This window comes from Oryzias latipes, chromosome 5 (assembly GCF_053564925.1).
Source record: "Oryzias latipes strain Hd-rR chromosome 5, Olatipes_Hd-rR_3.1".
NCBI lineage: Eukaryota > Metazoa > Chordata > Actinopteri > Beloniformes > Adrianichthyidae > Oryzias > Oryzias latipes.
This window is the reverse complement of record NC_136241.1, coordinates 23,379,495-23,399,682: the sequence shown is the minus strand read 5'-3', so window position 1 is coordinate 23,399,682 and position 20,188 is coordinate 23,379,495. Positions and strand designations below refer to the sequence as shown.

At 39.9% G+C, this 20,188-nt stretch overlaps 1 protein-coding gene across 1 annotated transcript in view; it reads left to right on the top strand.

Moving 5' to 3' along the window:
* The first annotated feature begins 12,323 nt into the window (after positions 1–12,323).
* Positions 12,324–20,188, top strand: part of grm7 (glutamate metabotropic receptor 7) — a 207,152-nt gene continuing 199,287 nt past the window's right edge. The window contains exon 1 of the mRNA XM_004069018.5: positions 12,324–13,397. Within this exon, the coding sequence (XP_004069066.1) occupies positions 12,885–13,397 (513 nt within the window). The 5' untranslated portion in view covers positions 12,324–12,884. The remainder of the gene's footprint in view (positions 13,398–20,188) is intronic.

Here is a 20,188-nt window from a genome sequence, read left to right as displayed (position 1 = left end):
AAAGCATGTTCTGAATAAGGAGCAGGCCAAAAAACTAGATTTAAAAAATCTTCTAGTTGTTGCGTAAAATCTACAACTAGGGGGTCACAAGCTCCATTCTGATGTTTCCACTTGGAGACAAATAGATCCATATATGTCTTCATTTTCCTCGTCTGAGCTGGCATCTTTCTCAAAACTGTCCAGCTGTATAGCTCCGATATTGCTCGCCATCTTTGTTTTGTCTGTAATGTTGGGTTGGGGTTGTGAGGGGCTGTAAGTTAGTGGGATAGAGTGTTAACAAAGTAATAATGTGAAATGGAGGCTGACTCACTCTGTGTCGACAGTCCCGCTCAAAACTCTGAGGTGAATTTCTGATAAACTATTTTGCAGAAAGGAAAGTTGTTGTTTTTTTAGTTTTTCATAAAATGGCATCATCATAATTAAATGATCTCTGAGAACATTTTTATAATATTAAAATGGTGGGACTTCAAGGCCTCTAGTTTGATACTTGGAATTTAAACAGTTATGGGTGTCAGAGAGGGAGATGAGGCCAGGTGCAGCATCCAAGTGAGGCACGTGTAGTCATCACTCAGTCAAGCACACAAACTTTCTCACTCTCATACAGACAGATACATTTACATGAGTATACATACACTCTCACACACAAAACACCTCACCCCAAGAAGAGCCCTCCCACCTGTCTGAAGTACTAAAGACCAGTAGCACTCCAATCATTATGAAGTGCTTCGAGAGAGTGGCGCTGACCCACATTCAGAGCAGCATTCCAGACACACTAGACCCCCTGCAGTATGCATACCGGCCCAACAGGTCCACCTCAGATGTCATTGCCGCAGCATTGCACACCTCCCTCTCACACCTGGAGAAAAAAGACTTGTACATCAGAATACTTTTCATGCTATTCCAGACAAGCTCACCCACAAATAGTTCTCCCTTAGACCACACCCCATCATCTTTGTCTGGCTCCTGGGCTTTTTGAATGACAAGTCTCAGTGTGTCAAAATAGGGAACAAGACTTCAGCCAGCATCATCACAAACGTTGGCACACCACAGAGTTGTATTCTCAGTCCCATCCTCTACACCCTGTTCACCCACCACTGTGTGGCCTCTCATGAGGACAACATCCTCCTGAAGTTTGCTGACAACACCGCCATGATAGCACTCATCACTGGCTGGGACGAGGCCGCTTACAGGAGGGAGGTGGCCTCTCTGGTGACATGGTGTGAGAACAACAACCTCACCCTCAACCCAGACAAGACAAAGGCGATGATAGTGGACATTAGGAAGGAGAGGAACCCTCTTTACCTGCTGCTTAACTAGGGTCTGGAAGTGGAGAAGGTGAGCAGCTTTTAATTTCTGGGGGGGCACCTCAGCGGGGACCTCATCTGGACACTTAACACAACACAGCTGGTGAAGAAAGTTCGTCAGCGGCTGTACTTCCTGAGGAAGCTGAGGAAGCCAGGTCCCTCTCCCAACCACAAGAAGTTTTCCCTTTTTTAATATGCTTCTTTTCTGCTTGATGTTGTTTTGTTATCTTGTTTCGCCTGTGAGAAGATTGTATTGTTTTGTGTGTGTGTGCGTAGAGCAGTTGAGCAGTTTTTGAGGATGAATTTGGTTTTAAACCTTCTTAAAAACGTATCTCTTGTTTAAAAACTGAGCAGCGTTAGTTTTCTTTAGGAAAATGATTATCCAGGCAGACATTCATTGACGAAATCAGATTTTTATATCCCTTAGTATCCTTTGGTTGTCAAAACCAGATATTTTCAATAATATATAATAAATAATAATAAATGGCTATCAGAGAAAAAAAAGTATACTATATTTTGTATGCACACACTCATTTCTTTTTTACATTTCTGAGATTGTTTACTCTCAAAGAACTGGTGGCTTACACCACTGTTATCCTACAGCAGTGTACCTTTTTATTTACAATTATGTTAATGAAATACAAAAGAAGACAGTTTCACTTTCTAGAAGTTATTCTTTTTATACTTCTTGTTGCTACAAAGATATGATTTGCAGGCATTTATGCTGCCACCCACTCCGTATGCTTTCTTCCACGGACCATCAAACAGCATGGAGATGTGGTCAGTCAGACTTGACAGCTCTTTTCTGCTGACCACATCTAGGGAAAGAAATATCATAGACACAGCAGGTTTATGGCCCTTCTGAGAAAGACTGCAGCTGACAGAAAACTTACAAAAAAAAAGCCAAACTCTAAAAAAAGTATTTAGGCTGTAGTTGGAAAGATGAACTTTTTCACATTGATCTAACTTAATTATTTAGTTTGAAATATAAATTGTTTTTTTTGAGTACATTCAACTTAAGAATAACACAAAGTTGTCTGACATAGTTATTTTACTTTCAGTCAACTTAATTCAATTAAGTTAGTGTAACTTTGGTGTGAAGCTGTCAATGCGTCATGACGTCATAACGTAAGGCAGCGCAAGGAATTATGGGATACCATTTTCTTTGCCTATCTAGGCAGATTGGGGTTTAAGTGTGAGTTTTTGTCCATTTTGTTGTTTAGCTGTTTTACTGTGTTTTAACTTGTAATTTAAACTGTTAGGTTTATTTCTTTCTGTACCAGTGTGGGAGAGGATGATGACCAACCCTGTTGTACGGAAAAACACTGCATGTCCCTATATTAAAGACAGAGTTCACAACACATGAGTTCCTGCCATTTAATGCGAGACATTGGTGGGTCATTCATGTCTTTGATATGGAAATTACAAGGCCCATTGGTTGAAACTTTTGAACTATGTGTCAATTTAAGTTGTATGAACAAAAAAAAAAAGAAATTTAGTTTGGACCAACTTGTTAAATTGAGTTGGATAGACATAAAAAAAAAAAAAAATTAAGTTGAAAAAACTTAATTCAATTACTTGTTACCAATTAAAGTGATTCAATTAAATTGGATCTACTTTTTCTCTTTAGAGTGCAGATTATGCCCCCTTTTTTTCTGACAAAAAAAGTTAATAATAAGTATTCTTTCTCATAATGCAGGCAGGGAGTTACGTTTTACAAATAGAAATTCAATTGTTAGGCAGTAGTGACTGGACATCAAAGAGCAGAGAAGTGTTGTAGACATCAAAACGACAGTCAATTAACTGATTTTCCGACTTGACATGTGTCAACCTGGTGCTAAAGGTGGTTCCCGTCAATCACTGTATCAGGGTATTTTTACTCATGTACCAGGTAATCAGCCAGACCATTCACCCTGTCAATCAGTCAACTTTCATAACAAGGAGGATGGCAGTGAGAAAGCTTCAATAACAGACCTGTTGTTTGCCTGGATGAGTTGCACGGAAATCTTTCTCTACAGGACCACACAGGAGAGGATCACAGTTGAAGAGAAGCAACAGAATCAACAAACTTGACAGTGTGGTTTCTGTCATGAGGACTTCAGCATTTCCTTTGTGAAAAACAATTAGGATTTTAAGGTTTGTTTGTTGATGACCAGTTAATGGCTCAGTCACTACTCCCCTTATAGGTGGATACAAAAAAGTTGGACAAACCTATGTGAAATTTGAGGATCGTAAACTGCTCTGTGAACCCGTAAAGTAAAAATGTTTATCCACATTTTCTACATGCCTGCTGCGAGCAACAGGTCTTAGCAAACACTCAAACATCATGTAAGGGTAAATAAGGACGAAGTAGGCGAGACGCAGGCATGTCATGCAGATTTTTCTTTTTTTTTCAATCCCTTCGTAACCTGCGCACATGCGCAAGGGACTCATTGCAAGTTCACCCCCAACAGGTCAGATGGTACTATAAACACAAAAAAAACAACAACTCTGTTTTCAGTTGTTGTCTTCCAGCAAGTTCCTCTAGGGTGTTTCTGTTGCAAAAAGTTTGTTTTATTGTTTTGTTTTATTTCTGTCTTGTTTTAGTTTTTTATAAGAATATGTGTGTCACATGGCAGTCGAATCTACTGCAATAATTATAGTTTTTCTTACACAGCAGCGTTATTCTCAGGGGCGAAAAACTAATCGTCCGCTTTGTCTTTTAGTCTCCAGCTTTGTCTCTGACAAGTCTAGAACATGGATAACTTTTTCGGCTATGCCGTAAGATCAGGTTGTCATACGCCTATGTGGTTAGCTCAAGTGCAACCTTTAACTGCAGACGTGGAGCAAAATGGAATGATGCAAGCTGTTTGATCAGCCAGCTTCTGTCAGCTCCAAGTCTTTGAGGTAGACGTAGAGCGTCAGGGCTCTGACTGTATCAATTATCAGCTGGCCATGGTCTGAATGCAACATGAAGTCTCCAGAGGAAAACGTGCGTCTGCATTCGGTAAAGGGACGTGTCAAAGACTCATGGAGTGATTATCAAACAGATGGAGCAGAGACGTGCTACAGGCTCTCCTCTGGAAAGATGTTCTCACTTCTGCGTGTCTTTTAAGTCTCCTTGCAGCACTTTGATTTACTCTGCGTGGTGGAATATTAAGTCTTAAAAGTGGCTCAGAGTTAGTGAAACATGAGTAGATTGATTCACATAGCACTAGAATAAAATGGCACTTTAATGGTGAAAAAAAAAGTTTCTGTAAAGTTATGTCTTTAACCTTGCTATGATGTGAAACAGCCACTAGGACAACTTTGAAGAGCAACACTTTTAGCCTCAGAAGTGAGGTTAGATATTACATACTGAGAACTTTTATTTTGACTATAGCTGCAAGTAAAGCATGAAAAATCTTCTGCAGCTGAGACATTTTTCCTAAAGACCCACTCTGATGAAAATTGTGTTTTTGACAAGTTTTTTTTCTCATGATTGAGTAGTGTTCCTTTATTCAAATTTTTCGTAAATCAAGGGCAGGCGATAACATGTTGCTGGAAAAAGCTTCTATGGTTGACTTACAAGTTATTACGGCAAGCCACAAGCTCCCTGCTCCGCTCCACTCTGATGCATCTCTTGTAGATGACTAGATCCATGTACATCTGAAATCCGAAAATGTACATCTTCAGTAATGACGTATTAGCCTCCGATCAAATTCAGGTGTTCCTGTCACTCCAATGTTCTCAGCTGTATACAATGATCACCTGCCAGTCACTAAAGACCTCCAAACTTCATGTGCCCTTGAAATCAACTCAAGGACAATGAGAAAGGTGCTGATGGGAACCCGATAAGAATCCCCTTTGAGATGAATTAGATTGAACACACAAGCAAGACATCTTATAATGTTAGTGTCTGATGCCAGAATTCTGGAAGAGTAAACGTTTCCAAATGCTCCTAAACCTGGAAAAAGACTTCCACAGAATCTATGGAATTGGATGACATCATATTAAACAGATTATAAATGGAATGTCACTTAAATTCACAGAATCTATGGAATTGGATGACATCTTATTAAACAGATTATAAATGGAATGTCACTTAAATTCACAGAATCTATGGAATTGGATGACATCATATTAAACAGATTATAAATGGAATGTCACTTAAATTCATGTTTGTAAAGGCTATCTATCTATCTATCTATCTATCTATCTATCTATCTATCTATCTATCTATCCATCTATCCATCTATCCATCTATCCATCTATCCATCTATCCATCTATCCATCTATCCATCTATCCATCCATCCATCCATCCATCCATCCATCCATCCATCCATCCATCCATCCAGTGTGGGGTAGCCTACACAGGGCACACATTCTTACCTCCCTCCTTCTCTTCCCCAAACCCTCCTCCTTCAGTGTGTGCGTGGGTGTGTGTGTGACTGGTCTAAGGCCTGGTCTAAGCCCCACAACACTGCACCACGGTCAGTTGCACAGCCCAGCGTGAGCACCTCCACAGCAGCGCCTCAGCCAAGGCTGGTTTCCCTTGCCGCTTCATAGCAAGACCAGACCTCTACCACACCCATCCATTCATTCATACACAAACTCTCTCCACCATCCCTATCCTGAGAAGCCTCTCTCCCCTGCACCACAGTCATCCCTCTTGTAAAGACAGATGAGTGAAAATTTCTGCAAAAGTAATGAAAGATACTTTAGAAGAAAAGTCTGCCAAATGACTGTGTAAATGTGATGTTAGGGTAACCTATAGAAATGTTAGATATTTTAGCTTTAATTAAGAGCAGCGGTCACACCAGAAGCCCTTTTTCATCCTTTTTAAATTTTCTTTTTTTTTGTAAAGTTGGGGAAGTCTTTTGAATATAAATAGAGTTCTCTGTATGATCTATAACATTTAAAGTGAGCAGATTCAAACAGTTAAAAATCTACTGAGAGTTTGACTGAGCCTTGACCAGTATGAGGAATTTGTTTTGCATGGTGTAGTTTCCAGAGGTTCAGCGCAATGTTTTTTTTTATTTGTTGATTTCCTAGTTTCCAAAGAAACAAAGTCCACAAGTAGTTTCGTTGATCGTTGTCATTGCAAGAAATATCCACCATTAACTCTGCTCATTAAATAAACTATCAACTATACCAAAACCAACTAAAACTATATAATACGTAAAACAGTAAATCAGACCAACAATTCATACTTTGCGAACATCATCTCTGTAAATAAAAATAACCCCAGAGTCCTCTTCACCACAATTTAATCTTTAATCAACTCAATTGTGAATAAAAACGCAATGCCAGCTTCCGTCTCATTGTGTGAGGACTTTGCAGACCACTTTAGAAGCAAGGTCGATTCTGTCAGATCTAACATCATAAATGGACAGAAAAGCCTTTTTATTGGAAATGACGGCTTGATTTTACCTGAGGAAGAACTGGTCAGTTTTGACCTGGTTGAAGCTGCAACACTTGGTCAAATTTTCTCCCAAGTTAATCCAACAACCTGTTTTTTTAGATCACATCCCTACATCACTTTTTAAATCATTTTATGGGTCTTTTGAGAGTGAGATTTTAAATATCATGAACTCCTCTCTACAGACAGGTATTTTTCCAGCTGTCTTTAAAACTGCAGTGGTGAAACCCTCACTAAAGAAATCCAATTTAGAACCTTCAGTTTTTAATAACAACAGACCTGTGTCCAACTTGCCATTTTTATGTACAATTTTAGAAAACTTGTTTTTATTCAGCAGAATGAGTTTCTCTTACAAAACAAAATTTTTTAGATAAACCAGTCTGGCTTTAGAACGAACCACAGTAACGAGACAGCCTTGTTAAAAATCGTCAATGATGTCAGGTGTGCCTTGGATTCAGGTCAGATCTCAGTTTTAATTCTATTAGATCTAAGTGCAGCTTTTGATACTGTTGATCACCTGATCCTTGTAAACAGACTTAAAAGTCTTGGCCTTTCAGGGACTAATTCTCAAGTGGTTCGAATCGTATCTCATGGAGAGAAACTTTATGGTAAGCATGGACACACACTTTTCTGAGGTTCATGAAATTAGATGTGGTGTGCCTCAAGGTTCCATCCTGGGCCCCTTGCTTTTTAACATTTACATGCCCTCTGGGGAATGTCATCAGAAGCCACAACATCAGTTTTCTGAGCTATGCTGATGATACCCAGATGTACATAGCTATGTCTCCTGATGACACAAGAGCAATAGAAAGCAATTTTTAACTGTATTTTAGATGTGAAATTATGGATGGAAAATAATTTTCTGCAGCTCAACCAGGAAAAAACTGAAATTTTAGTTATTGGTCCTGAAGCCAAGAGAGAGAAAAAGCTTCTGAAGCTACAGGAACTTTTGTTAAGTCATTCAGAAACAGTCAGAAACCTGGGGGTTATTTTCGACTCTAAGCTAACTTTTATCCCCCATATAAAATAGGTGGTTAAAACTGTTTTTTATCATCTTAGAAATCTGGCTAGGGTCCGCTCACTACTCTCTCTTGCTAATATGGAGATGCTAATGCATGCTTTCATCATGAGTAAAATTGATTATTGTGATGCCCTAATTGCTGGTCTTCCAAAAACTAACATTAAGAACCTTCAGCTTCTCCAGGACTCTGCTGCACGAGTTCTCACCAAGAACAGGAGGCGGGCTCACATTATTTAGTTACTAATTCATTTATTGTTATTTATTTATTTATTTATTTATCCATTTTATCTTGTTTTATGAACTTAAACTGGATTTTTAACACGTTGTTTTAATTTACCTTAATTCAATGTTTTACTGTTTATTGCTTTTATCATTATGTTTTCTTTTTCATTCTCATTTTTACTTCCAGTGCTTCCTCAGTTGGGTCTTGTCTCTCTGAGTCGGCTGTTGTTCAGCCACCGAAGCTCTAGATGGGAACCTGCATCACCGCTTAGCTGTGGTGGATCGGTCGCCGCCTGGGAAGCTGCATTTGGCTGATTATGCAGTTGTTCACAGATTGGGAGGTTCCAATTATTAGCATTTCCAACATCTTGCTTTCGTGCTCAGCCTATTTCTCATTGTCTTTCCCCGTCAGTTAGGGGGTGGGATGTGTGAAAGGAGTAGGGGGCAGTGTGTAGGTACGGGGAGGGTGCCCATATTTTTTATTTTTGTGCTTTTAATTTTCATGCTTGCTTTTATATTATTTTGTTTTGTTTTATTGTAAAGCACTTATGCTTTTATATGAATGGTGCTTTATAAATAAAATTTGATTGATTGAAATGTGTATCAAAAAACAATTTCCTGCTTTTTTGTTGTTGTTTTTTTTTTTTGGGGGGGGGGGGGTCTTCCTTTTTTTGTTGAAAAAAACTAAATAAAAGAAAACAAAAATAGAAAAGCAGAAAAGTAAATTCTGATCTTTCTCCATGGGTGGTAGAAAGGCACCCTCCAGTTGTTTGACATCATCCTAAGTAAAAAAAACAAAAAAATCAACAGAAAAACCAAAAACAAAGCATCACCTGCACTCAAAATGAAAAGAAAAATGGATGAAAACAACTCAATAAACAAACCTATGATATTTAACTTTAATGACAGCAATCCTCGCTTTTCAAGAGTCTGCCTGCCATAAATGTTGACACTTGAATGAAAAACTGCCTTGTGTCTTGCCCCAAACAAGTCATGAGAACATTTTTGTGTTTTAAAAGATGAAAACAATTGAGAAATTCTGAACATTTTTAACATTTGTAACCTGAAGACCATGGAAGAGGTTCACTTTCCTTCTGTCAGTGGCTGACATTTTCCAGCAGAACCACGTCATTGTAAAGAAATACAAGACTCTGCATCCATCACTGAACAACTTAGCAGACGACACCTTGTTAGAGCTGATAAACAGAGCCAGCTGCTTCCCAAGGGCTGCAGGGAGGCAGGCGTGCAGCAAAATCAGCTACATCTGTATATTTATTTAATCTGCAAAGCTAACCAACCGAAGCCGTGTTCATGATGTCGGCACTTACAGCTGAGCTGCTCCAGCGACGCTGGACAGCCACTCACTCTGCATGTTCAGCCTGAAGGTGTGTGTTCTTATTACTGAACGAATACTACATATGTCCTCTGATTGCTGATTGTTGTTTCCTTCAATCCACAACTTCATTTAAAAAATACAAATGTTAATTTTTAAAAGGTTGGTTATTTTCAGTGGTCTTAGGCTTGAAATTCTTGGTTTTCATGATTTCAGATTTTAAAAAAAATGTACAGCTGAAATGTGGAAAACTTTAAATCTAAAAATACTTATAATGGATAATTTAAACATCTCTTTACTTTTCTCATCATTTTGATCCTATATGAATTTCTGCCTAAGCAATGTTTCTCTATAGATGGAGGAACAACACTTGGGGAAAAAACAAAAACAAAAAACTACCTCTAAGTGAGTTTACTCAGCTTGGTATTACCGGTACCTAAAAAGAATACTTGCTCTGTCAATGCTCCAAATCTGAAAAACTATGTATTCCTTTCAGAAAATACTAAACTTTTTTTTGTTTGTTTTTGAGCCAAAATGTTTTCCATTGTATTTAGATTATTTATTGTAAATTAATTATTCATTTACTGTGGATTGCATCTGTAACCCTTTTAACACCTGAGATGTTCTTAATAAGTCGCTCATTGATATGCCAAAACTCTTCGACTGCTGGCAACCGTTATGCAACACATTACTAATGTATAGTGTTGCATATCAGTGCAAAGCTGCTTTTCTCCGCTTCAGAATCTGCTGGAATTTGGTGAAATGTGTAAACGGTTGAACAATTGCAGAGGTCGAAAGAATGTAATCACTGGATCTAAAGTTCTGGTGTTAAAGGGTTAACTTTGAGATTAAAAACACGTGTGTCACTATCAAAAAACTATATGTGGCTTAACAATTGTGACTTTGAAATTAAGTCACAGCTGTATGTATTAGAGTGCAAATCTGTATGTGTGACACAGCACACACATTTATTCCCTTACAGGAAAAACATTGGCCCCGTGCTCTCTAATCGCCACCAGGGCTGTTGACCTAAAGGGTGCCTATGGAAATTGGACTATTGTTAGATGAAGAAGGAGAGGAAAGTAAAACAATAGTGTTGGCCTTAGAATTGAAACTTTGAATCTGAGGACTTTGACAGGGATGGAGACTTGGACAACATGATGGATGGAAGAAGAATGGATAGTCTATAAAAGAGCAAAAATGTATGGAGTAAGAGCAGGTTCAAGTAATTTTTTTTCATGGTGTGGATGGACAGTGGAATGGAATTGGAGTGATCTTGAAGGACAAATTTGCTAAAAATGTTCTGAAGATGAAGAGTGTCAGAAAGGGTGGTGAGTCTGGAAGTTAAAAGTGTGATTTGAATGTTGTCAGTGCCCTTTGGGTAGGAAGTGGAAAAGAAGGAAGCTCAATTTGCAAGTCCAAAGTTAGATCAACTGTCTCCTTTATGTCACACTCCGTCCTCTTCCTCTGGCCCATCTGTTGATGACAGATGACACAGGTTTGTCATTCATGCTTTTGGAATATTCACTTTTGGCATTTTTTGATGAATGTATTGCAAGGAATTTGTGATTATTTTTATCACATCAGAGTTGGGACCACATTGGTAAACAATTTTGATTTTTTTCCCCCCTCTTCATTGTTTAAACCCCTTAAAAGTCCCACACTCATCATCTTTTGATTTATTGTAAAAGTGTTCAGTGGTCTTTTAGGTATGATTATTTTAACAAAAATCTTAAAACTTGTGTCAATTTCTAGGACATAGTTTCTGCAGGGCGGCAGTAATTCATCAAAAATTTGCCTCTGAGTTGTGCCTGTTGGTGTGGAGTAAGTCCACCCTTACTTCCTGCAATAAACTGTTTACATGCTCTCCCACTAGCTATCAAATTACCTGTGCAGCAAAAATGACCAGCAATATTTTAGCTATCCAGCCGTTTTGAGCCAGATACCAAAACAAAGACATACATGGATCTAGTCGTCTGCAAGTTGATGCATCAGAATGAAGCAGAGCAGGGAGCTTGTGGCCTGACAATTAAATGTGTGACGTCACAGCCAAAAGCTTTCAAATGACTTTTTTTGTCTGCTCCTGAATCACAATCTGAATAAAGAAATTTTGGAAATGCAGTTTTGAGCTCTTCTCTTTTTTTTTATATGTCTGCCTTCAGAAACACGTTAAAAGTTGAAGTTGATGATTGAGCAAAGTAATACATCTAGATGCATCTTTTTTTTTTTTCAGAATGCTCTTTTATAGAGTCTCTCAACCTGGTATTCTTTTTTATGAATCATGTGCTGAATATGACCGGTTGCTTAGGGTTTATTTTTATTTTTTATAAATAAGTAGAAATAGTTTGTCTCATACTGAAAAACGTTGAAATATTTGATTATGTTGAGAAAAAGGTGGACTCTTGATTTTGCAGCTGAAACGTGCAGGTGTGGAGCTTTGAAAGCAACAGTTTGACCCAGTGCTTCTTCCCAGATTAAAGATTTCACAGTTTTGAGTCCAAAAGGATTGAAGCAGAACTGGTTCTGCAGCATGGCGCAGCCTAAAACTGAGTCAGATTGAGTAATTATCGATTTAGGTTTATATTTATGTGCCATAATCCAGCATCGTCTGTTCTGTGTTTTTGGTATTTTCTTTTTGACATTCTTCCGTATTCGATTCCATTGTGATTTTGATGCATGACGCTACGCATGATTGGGAAAATATTTCTCGGCTGCCCGTTTATGACGGTGATTATTGTACAAACGCGCTCAGGGTGCATGGAAGTGCACTGGTGTTTCTGTGTGTGTTTGTGTGTGTGTGTGTGGGGGGGGGGGGGGGTGGGGGGGGGGTATGTGTGTGTTAATGCGTGAGAGAGCGTGCCGCGCACCGTTTCTTTTCTGCGCGCGGACGCGTCATTCCGCCCGCACGGCGCTTCAGACGTATACTCACTTCGGAAAAAAAAAAAAAAAAAAAAAAAAAAACGTATACTCACTTCGGTGTGTCTCCACGCACATCAGCGCACAGGTGACAGCCCGAGGCGGGGCGGAAAAGAGTGAGGGGGCAGAGGGGAGGAGGAGCCTGTAGCACACGCGCGTACAGTCACACGCACTCGTATGCAGCGCAGTTGTCTCGTACTGTCGGCGCGCGTGGAGCAGCTTCATCTCCTTTCTCCTTGTGGTTTGTGGAAAAAAGCGCATACAATTTTACGCACGTGTGCGCGCGCAAAAATGACATTAGTGCTGGACGCGGGCTGGAAAAAGAGTATCTGGAGCTCCTGTAGGAGTTAAAGGAGTGTTTGTGCGCTTCTTTGCTCTGTGTTTGTTCCGTTTTTCCTCCGTGTTCACTCCGAATTCCAACATGGACCAAGGAGCAACAAGCGGCGGAGTGCGACTGCTGTTTGCGCGCCTCGCAGGAATAATGCGCTCGTGAAAAGGGGTGGATTTGGGGCTCAGACTGTGGGAATCCTGTACCCTGACTCCTTGTGCACGTGCAGAACCGGAATGAACACGGATTTGAGAATCTTATAACTGTCTCTACAACTGTCTCCCGCCTGGCGCTTGTTTTGCATTTTTCCGCGTGGAGAGCGTCGAGGAGCGGCTTGATTTTCCTGCCGAAACAAGTTACAACGCGATTGGACGCAGCCATGGGCAGGTACCCGAGCCAAACCTCTCAGCTTGGTGCCGGGTTTACATTTCGGCTCCTGTGGACGCTCCACGCTCTTGTGGATCTGTCTGGCTCCCAGGAGATTTACGCGCCACACTCGATCCGGGTGGAGGGCGATGTGACGCTGGGGGGGCTTTTCCCGGTGCACGCCAGGGGCGTCCCGGGGATGCCGTGCGGCGACATTAAGAAGGAAAACGGCATCCACCGGCTGGAGGCGATGATGTACGCTCTGGACCAGATCAACAACGACGAGGAGCTGCTGCCCAACGTGACGCTGGGCGCGCGGATCCTGGACACCTGCTCGCGGGACACGTACGCACTGGAGCAGTCCCTGACTTTCGTCCAGGCGCTCATCCAGAAGGACACGTCAGACGTGAGGTGCACGAACGGGGAGCCGCCAGTTTTCGTGAAGCCGGAAAAAGTTGTGGGGGTGATCGGAGCGTCGGCCAGCTCCGTATCCATTATGGTGGCCAATATCCTGCGCCTCTTCCAGGTAGGAGCTCTCATCTCCCGGGGACCTGTTTCCCTTCATCCCTTCTGCGCTGCTGCTGCGGGAGAACCCATTCAGTGGGCGTGCGCGTTGGGAGGGGGTGCGGGCGGTCACGCTTCTGCTGGATGATGAGTGATGCTGATGAGAGGGTGGAGAGGCGGACCTGACACAGCAGTGCAGTTTTTAGATTCAGGAACCTGAACAGGTGTTTTCTATTCTCCTCAGATAATCCTCAACTTCATTGCATATTTTCTATCCTGTCATTGCTTATCAGAACAGACTGAATTATTTTTATCAAAACATTGAACGTCTGAAGAAGGTTTTTAAAAAAAGCTGCATGCTGTTTAGGGTAATGCTCCAAACATCAAACTTTTCCACAAAATAATATAAGTGGAGAACATAATATTTTACAGTTGGATAAGAAATCTAAATTTAAATCAGAATTGTCACCAACTTCTCACACGAGTCATCATTATTCTTATTTCATTTTTTTTTAACGTTTCTCCTCTTCTTTTACAACCTCAAACACACCGTTTCGAGCAGAAGAACATAGCTTTAAAAATGAGACTCATCCGCTCTTAAATTACTTGTGAAGCTCCTAATAAATATTACAGTAATAAAGCTAAAGCAAATGCAGAATGAAGGTAAACAGCTGCAGAATGAAGCTCTGCTTTAACCTTTCCACATGCATTCCCCATCTGTATATTTTATGGGCTTCTGAGATCTTGGCAGCGACAAAATACTTATATTTTTGTACTATTTCACAATAACTGCAATTTTAAAGAAAACAAATGTCGATTTTGGGCGTCATGTTTGGAAGCCACCACACCTTGGGGTATATCCTCTGCACACCTTTTGAAGATTTCAAAGATTAAACCTCTAACCAAACCTGCTTCTGCGAAAAAGAGCTTCTTCTGGCAGCAGAACCGGCTTTTGTGCTTCAATCCTTTCTGTGAAAAAAGACAAACCAGTCTGCCTTCTTGTACAGAGAACAGGGTTAAAGATGGACAGAAGCTGGACTTTTAATGAGCTTTCATTCACTCCTCTTCATCTCAGAGGGGACGTTTTCTCAGAAATCAATGCGATTGATGGCCGATTTGTCTGTTGCAAGCTGAAGGGTTCAGGTTGAGCTGAAGGTAAATGGGTCAGAAGCTGTGCAGACGGAAGCAGCTGGCAGATTCAGCTTCCCAACAAGCGGCCCCTCAGTGGAACCAGAGTGGAGGCTAATTATTCTCCCTTGTGACAGAAAAGTCATCTGTTCACAGCTGCTTTTAATTTATTACACTCCTGTTGTGCAGGAAATTGTAAATGTCCCTCACCTATTTAGTGCCTTTTAACCCTCGATCAGGTTGGACAGAGCTCTTTACAAATATTGTTTGGCAGAAAAACACTCAGAGCCTCCCACTGAACACTCATGGTGAAACGCTTTGGTCTGAGCAGTCATGTTGGAGACAGCACAAGCTTCAGCTTTCAGCTCAGGAGCTCTTCAGTATTTGTTTATGGTTTAGAAAAAAATACAAGACTTTTATGTCACTATTAACCAAAGAGGTAACTAAAGAGTCATAAAAACCACAGTCATCACTGAAATACTGATAGGACTCAAAACAAATGAAGGAATGGATTTAGATTTATGGAGGTTAAACTAAAAGAAAAAAGAAAATGCTATATAATCCAAAGCCACTTATGTCCACTTATATACAGTATATGCAAGGGATGTAATGACTCACTTTCCCCTCAATTTGGTTCAAACGTTTTGCAGTCACAGTAACATTCACCCACACACATACACAACCGCTCTGCTCCCTTACAATGGCACCAACCTCAACAACCTGGAACAGTTTTGGGTTCAGTGTCTTGCCCAAAGACACTTTGACACATGGGGGGGGGTGAATTTGCAGTCCTCCAATCAGAAATCAGTCACTATGGCTATCCCATCATCATTAAAAAGGAAAGTCCAAAAATCCAATCTAAATGGGTAGTCAATGTTTTTTTCTTCTGTTTTAGGACAAAAAAATTATTTCCACAAAGGTAAGTAGTAGTTGTTGTTTACTCTAGGGCATATCCCACCAGGGGTCCACATGGCGTAACAGCTTTGACTGAGTCGCACAGGTGGTTTGTCAGAGATTTATACCCCAGATGCCCTTCCTGAGACAACTCTATATTATATCTAGGCTGGGGACCCGAAAACAGGGACCCAGACTTGGGTTCCCTTGTGGCTACATAGTCAGGTTGGTCTCAAATCTATGTATCTACGCCTGAACATGAACGTTTTGAACAGGGAAGCCTGAAATGTGCAATTACGCAGACTTTTAATTAACAGTTCTCGCTTGAACGCATGTTGCCGGAAAGCTATGTAAAATTAGCTTTTTTGTTGCTTTATTTTTTAAATAAAAATATACAGAATTAAAGGAAAAAACTGAAAACAGGCAAAAATTATAAAAAAAAAAAAAAACCTCTTGCATCTATATCATAATCAAAGCCCCCACCCCCCTCTGTTTGTACTTTCCAACCAAAAATGCTAACAAGTCACTGATTACATGTTCAAGTGAACTATTACAGTAAATTGTCTTGTAGCTGTGACACTTCTGGCTTCAGAAACCATGTGTCCTTCTTACTGTCATGTAATTCACTGTTCCTCTGTTGCATAAGTAGAATCTGTCATGTTCTCTGTTCTCTGAGCTGATATTACATGTTTTGCTTCTAAAAGACTCTTTGCCAACATTGGCACTGTCACATATGGTGGAGTCATAACATCGTAGCTAATGAGCTGTAACCAGCGTTCCACCCATTAACTCTCATTACCAGCAACAGCACCGCAGAGAGAGGCAGAACAGTTTTGTCTTTTGAGGACATCTGAGGCACCCAGGAACACCTCCAGTGCACAACACGATCACAGACACACACACTCAGAAAATAACAGACATGCTCTGTTGTGTTGTTGTGGCTGAGTGGTTAGGGTTCAGCACGTCTTTACATTTATTTGGGTGAGAACAAATTTTGACGTCCAGACAACAACTCAGAAAAGTCAAAGGAGTCAAAACAAGAACTGAAGGTCCGTGTCTTTGGTTTCCTTTTCTTGGTTGTCAGTTTGTTTACTTGGGATAAGTTTTTGTTTATTTTTTTTTTAGTTTTCTTCACTTCAAGATTTTTTCTTTCTTCATCCAATCACACTGCCCTAAGGTTTTTTATCCTTACAGTGGCTTTCTATTAGTTAACAATTCTCATTGTTCAATTCCACAGTTTTCCGTTACACAAGTTGACTGTACATGAGAACAGAACTGAGTGAGTGTAACTCCCCCCATAGAAACTGACTTACGTCAATTAAGTTGCAATTTTCTTCTGTAATATGGATGCCGTCATGTTGGAACCAGAAATCGTCAGTAAGCTTTGATTGGTCTGGGTCTAAGTCAACAGTTCTATGGCATGTGCTCTCACCAATCAGGAGTGAGGTTGTTGGAAGTTCACACTCTTGAATGCAGGCTCAGGAGAATCTGTCAATCAAATGTTTCGAACATACGACGTAAGCTTACATACCTTTATTTAGGCATCTGATTGGTCAGTTTATAACTTCAATAACTTGAAATAAAGAAAAAAAAATTAAAAAACAGGATTAGCAAGAACGTGTAAAAAAAAGTAGCACAGATAGTATAGTTATTTTGACCAATAGAATGACTAATTAATAGGTGTTTCTTTCTCAAAAGAATATGGATTTTCGGCTTCTTGAAGCCAGTGGGTAGTTCAAATTCAAAAATAACTATTTCAGACAAATGAAAACAAATCTAAAATAACAAAATAATACACGACAAAAATCTAATGCAAGGGGGAAGGGGTCCCCTTAATCCACTTTTCATTGCAAGGTGAAGCCCCTTGCATGCGCCGTGACGGTACAACTCTGAGTGGAAACGCTCACCTGACATGCCTGGACCATTCTAAACCAGAGTGGAACTTACCATGGAAACAAGGCTATAACATGTAGTCATTTGTTACTCAGTATCAGATCTTCTGCTGTGTCAACTTTCTGTTCTTTCATTTATTGTTTTTTCTTGTTGTTGTTGGTTTATATTCACCTTTAAGTTAAATGAATCTGTTCATTAGGATTTTGCCACATTGGTCTCTGGTCTTCTACAGTCAGATCCTCCACACATCCACCACCGTCATGACAAAAAGCACGTCCCATTGTCTTAAATAAAAATATTTTTTTATTCTCATGTTCAGATAACCCCTGTAACCCTTCTGCTGTCCTAAGCACTTTAACGTTGGGAGTTGGGTCATCTAGACCCACTACACAGTGCTCTGAACCTTTTTTCTTCAATGATTTGTGATCTTCACTGGTGTCCATGGATTACATGAAATCTTTCCACCTTTATCTACCTTTGTCATGGTAGGGAGAACACGTCAATGGAAGGGTGGGGTCATCTAAGATGGCACAAGGGTTAAGACATTCTTGATTTAAAAAAAAGGACAGGACAAGAGCAGAGTAGCTGATTATGGAGACCCCACAATATGCTGTAACATCCAGATAGAGTCAAGAATCTCTAAAGTATTTGTCTTAAATATCCATATTTTTATTATGTCGAAGGTTTTTTTAATAATAAAGGTAATTTAATTTCACCTTTTTTATTTTTCCTTTTTTTTGTGGTTCTTCATGTTTTCATAGCGGTGTGTGCTGTGAGTCTCAGATTTAGCTTGTGCTCAACAGGTAACACCTATTTGTGTTTTTTTATTTATTTATTTATTATTAACCTAGGATTAATGAACTAACTGTAAATAGCTGTGATTAAAAAAAGTGAATTAACATAAAATGCAAATAAAGAAGCCGATGTTAAGAGAAGTCTTTTTTTAATTTATTGTTTTCTAAGAGACATACACTTGTATTTACTCTAACAAAGGGCAAAACAATAGTGCAAAATCCACTCGTGTAAAAAAAAAAAAACTTTTACAACTAAAAAAATAAAATTGCATGTGCAAAAAGTCAGTTTATAAAAGAGAAGCTCACAAATAAATTTTAGAGAAAACAAAAACCCAATGAAATCCATTTTTATGAAAAAAATGATAATGGATTCATATTAAGGAATGTTAAAGTGATCTGAATCACTATGAAGGTTGAGTTAATCCTGTTGACTCAACAACTGTAAAAAAAAATCAAAGTAATGAAACAAACGAGGAAATTAATCATTTATTAAACACGCTGAACAAAAAAAAACCTTCATTATTTTTTACCAGGCGCCCACATGGGTGTGCTCAGTCTTGCGTCATCATAGATGCTGCTCTTGGACGTGTTCTTGGCCGGCAGATCACCAATTTCCATGAGTCAAAGTGTTTTTCCTCCTAATTTGTGAGCACTCAATAAAAAAAATCAAAGGGGACATTTACTGGTGTTGCACTTCATTGGTTTTGTATAATTTAGACAGAAAACAGATGAAAAAAGGCTTTCTGTCTGTGAGAGTGAGAAAATGAGAAGTCTGGTTCTCTACAAATCCTCAAGTCACTGCGAGTTAACTGCTAGACACAAAGCATCCTCTGCAGGAACGCTACTTTTAGGAATGATCATCTTTACACTCAAGCTTTTTTTTTTCTATTTACCTCACAGTCCTGACAAAAAAAAAAAAACAATCCAAATAACTTGGAGCTTTTGTACACTTCTACTTTCCGTGAGGTCTTTTCCACCGTTTAGCTGTAAATTTTGCTGGAAGTGCTTTGGCTGTGTTACCAGGCTAGAATAGTCCTGCAGGTGCTAGAAAGGTGCAGCTTTTGGCTCTCTGTAGCATAGTGTCTGCTGTGACTTCAGGCCTGGATTTATCCTGCCCCACTATGGGGTGCAGACAGTGGCGGTTTTAGATATGGGCGATGTGGGCGGTCGCCCAGGGCGGCACTTCATAGGGGGCGGCATTTGCCGTGCCCGATGCGTGCGTTACTCATATGCGTTACTCATATTGTGCTACGATATTCAAAGAGGAAGCTTGTAGCTTTTAATTTGAAATTGCTTCAGCTGCCGACACTTAACACTTTTACTTTGACACATCAGACTGTTAAGAATGTCTTCATCCTCTTTGCTCTTCACAGTTATGGTGCAAAAACAATTTTTTTAAAAAAAATAAAAAAATAAAAGATGAAATAACTCAGAGTGAAAAAACGTAAAACAGGCACATGAAAAGGAATTGGGCAGAACAAACACCCGTGCTCAACTCAATTTCGACAAAAGCAGGCAATGGGGATTATTTCCCACAATACTTTGCTCTGACACGGCAGACCCGACACGCACGTGACCACCGCCCTCTGCTGCAAGACGCTTGCGGCCACACCTCTTTGCTGTAGTCTTTGGAACATTAGTCAAAAAACTCGAGAGGGGGGCGCAACTCGCCGGTGGCTGGCTGAATCACACTAACAGGCGTGAGGGGAGTCTTTTTCTATCTGACAATCAACTCTGGGCCGCAGCTGCGCCTCCCGTCATAGAGACGGAGCCGCGTGTGTCAGAGGGAAGGGGAGGGGGAGGGGGGATGAGCGCAGACCATTTTTTATGGATTGAGGTTTTTTGGAGGATTTCTACTGTTGGTGTTGCACAAATTTAGGGAAATGCCAAATATTTTTGGAGTAATCCCACTGACGAGTTCTATGATTTAGTCTTTAATGTTTTATAAGACCTAAACATATTAATCACAATAAGTTTTTTTTTTAGATCTAATCCCTCTGATATGTTTCACAAAGACACACACAGGGCGTCACACATTAAGAAATTATTGTTAAAAATGAAGCAGGAGTCCGGCTCTAAAAAAAAAATGCTCTAAAAAATGATA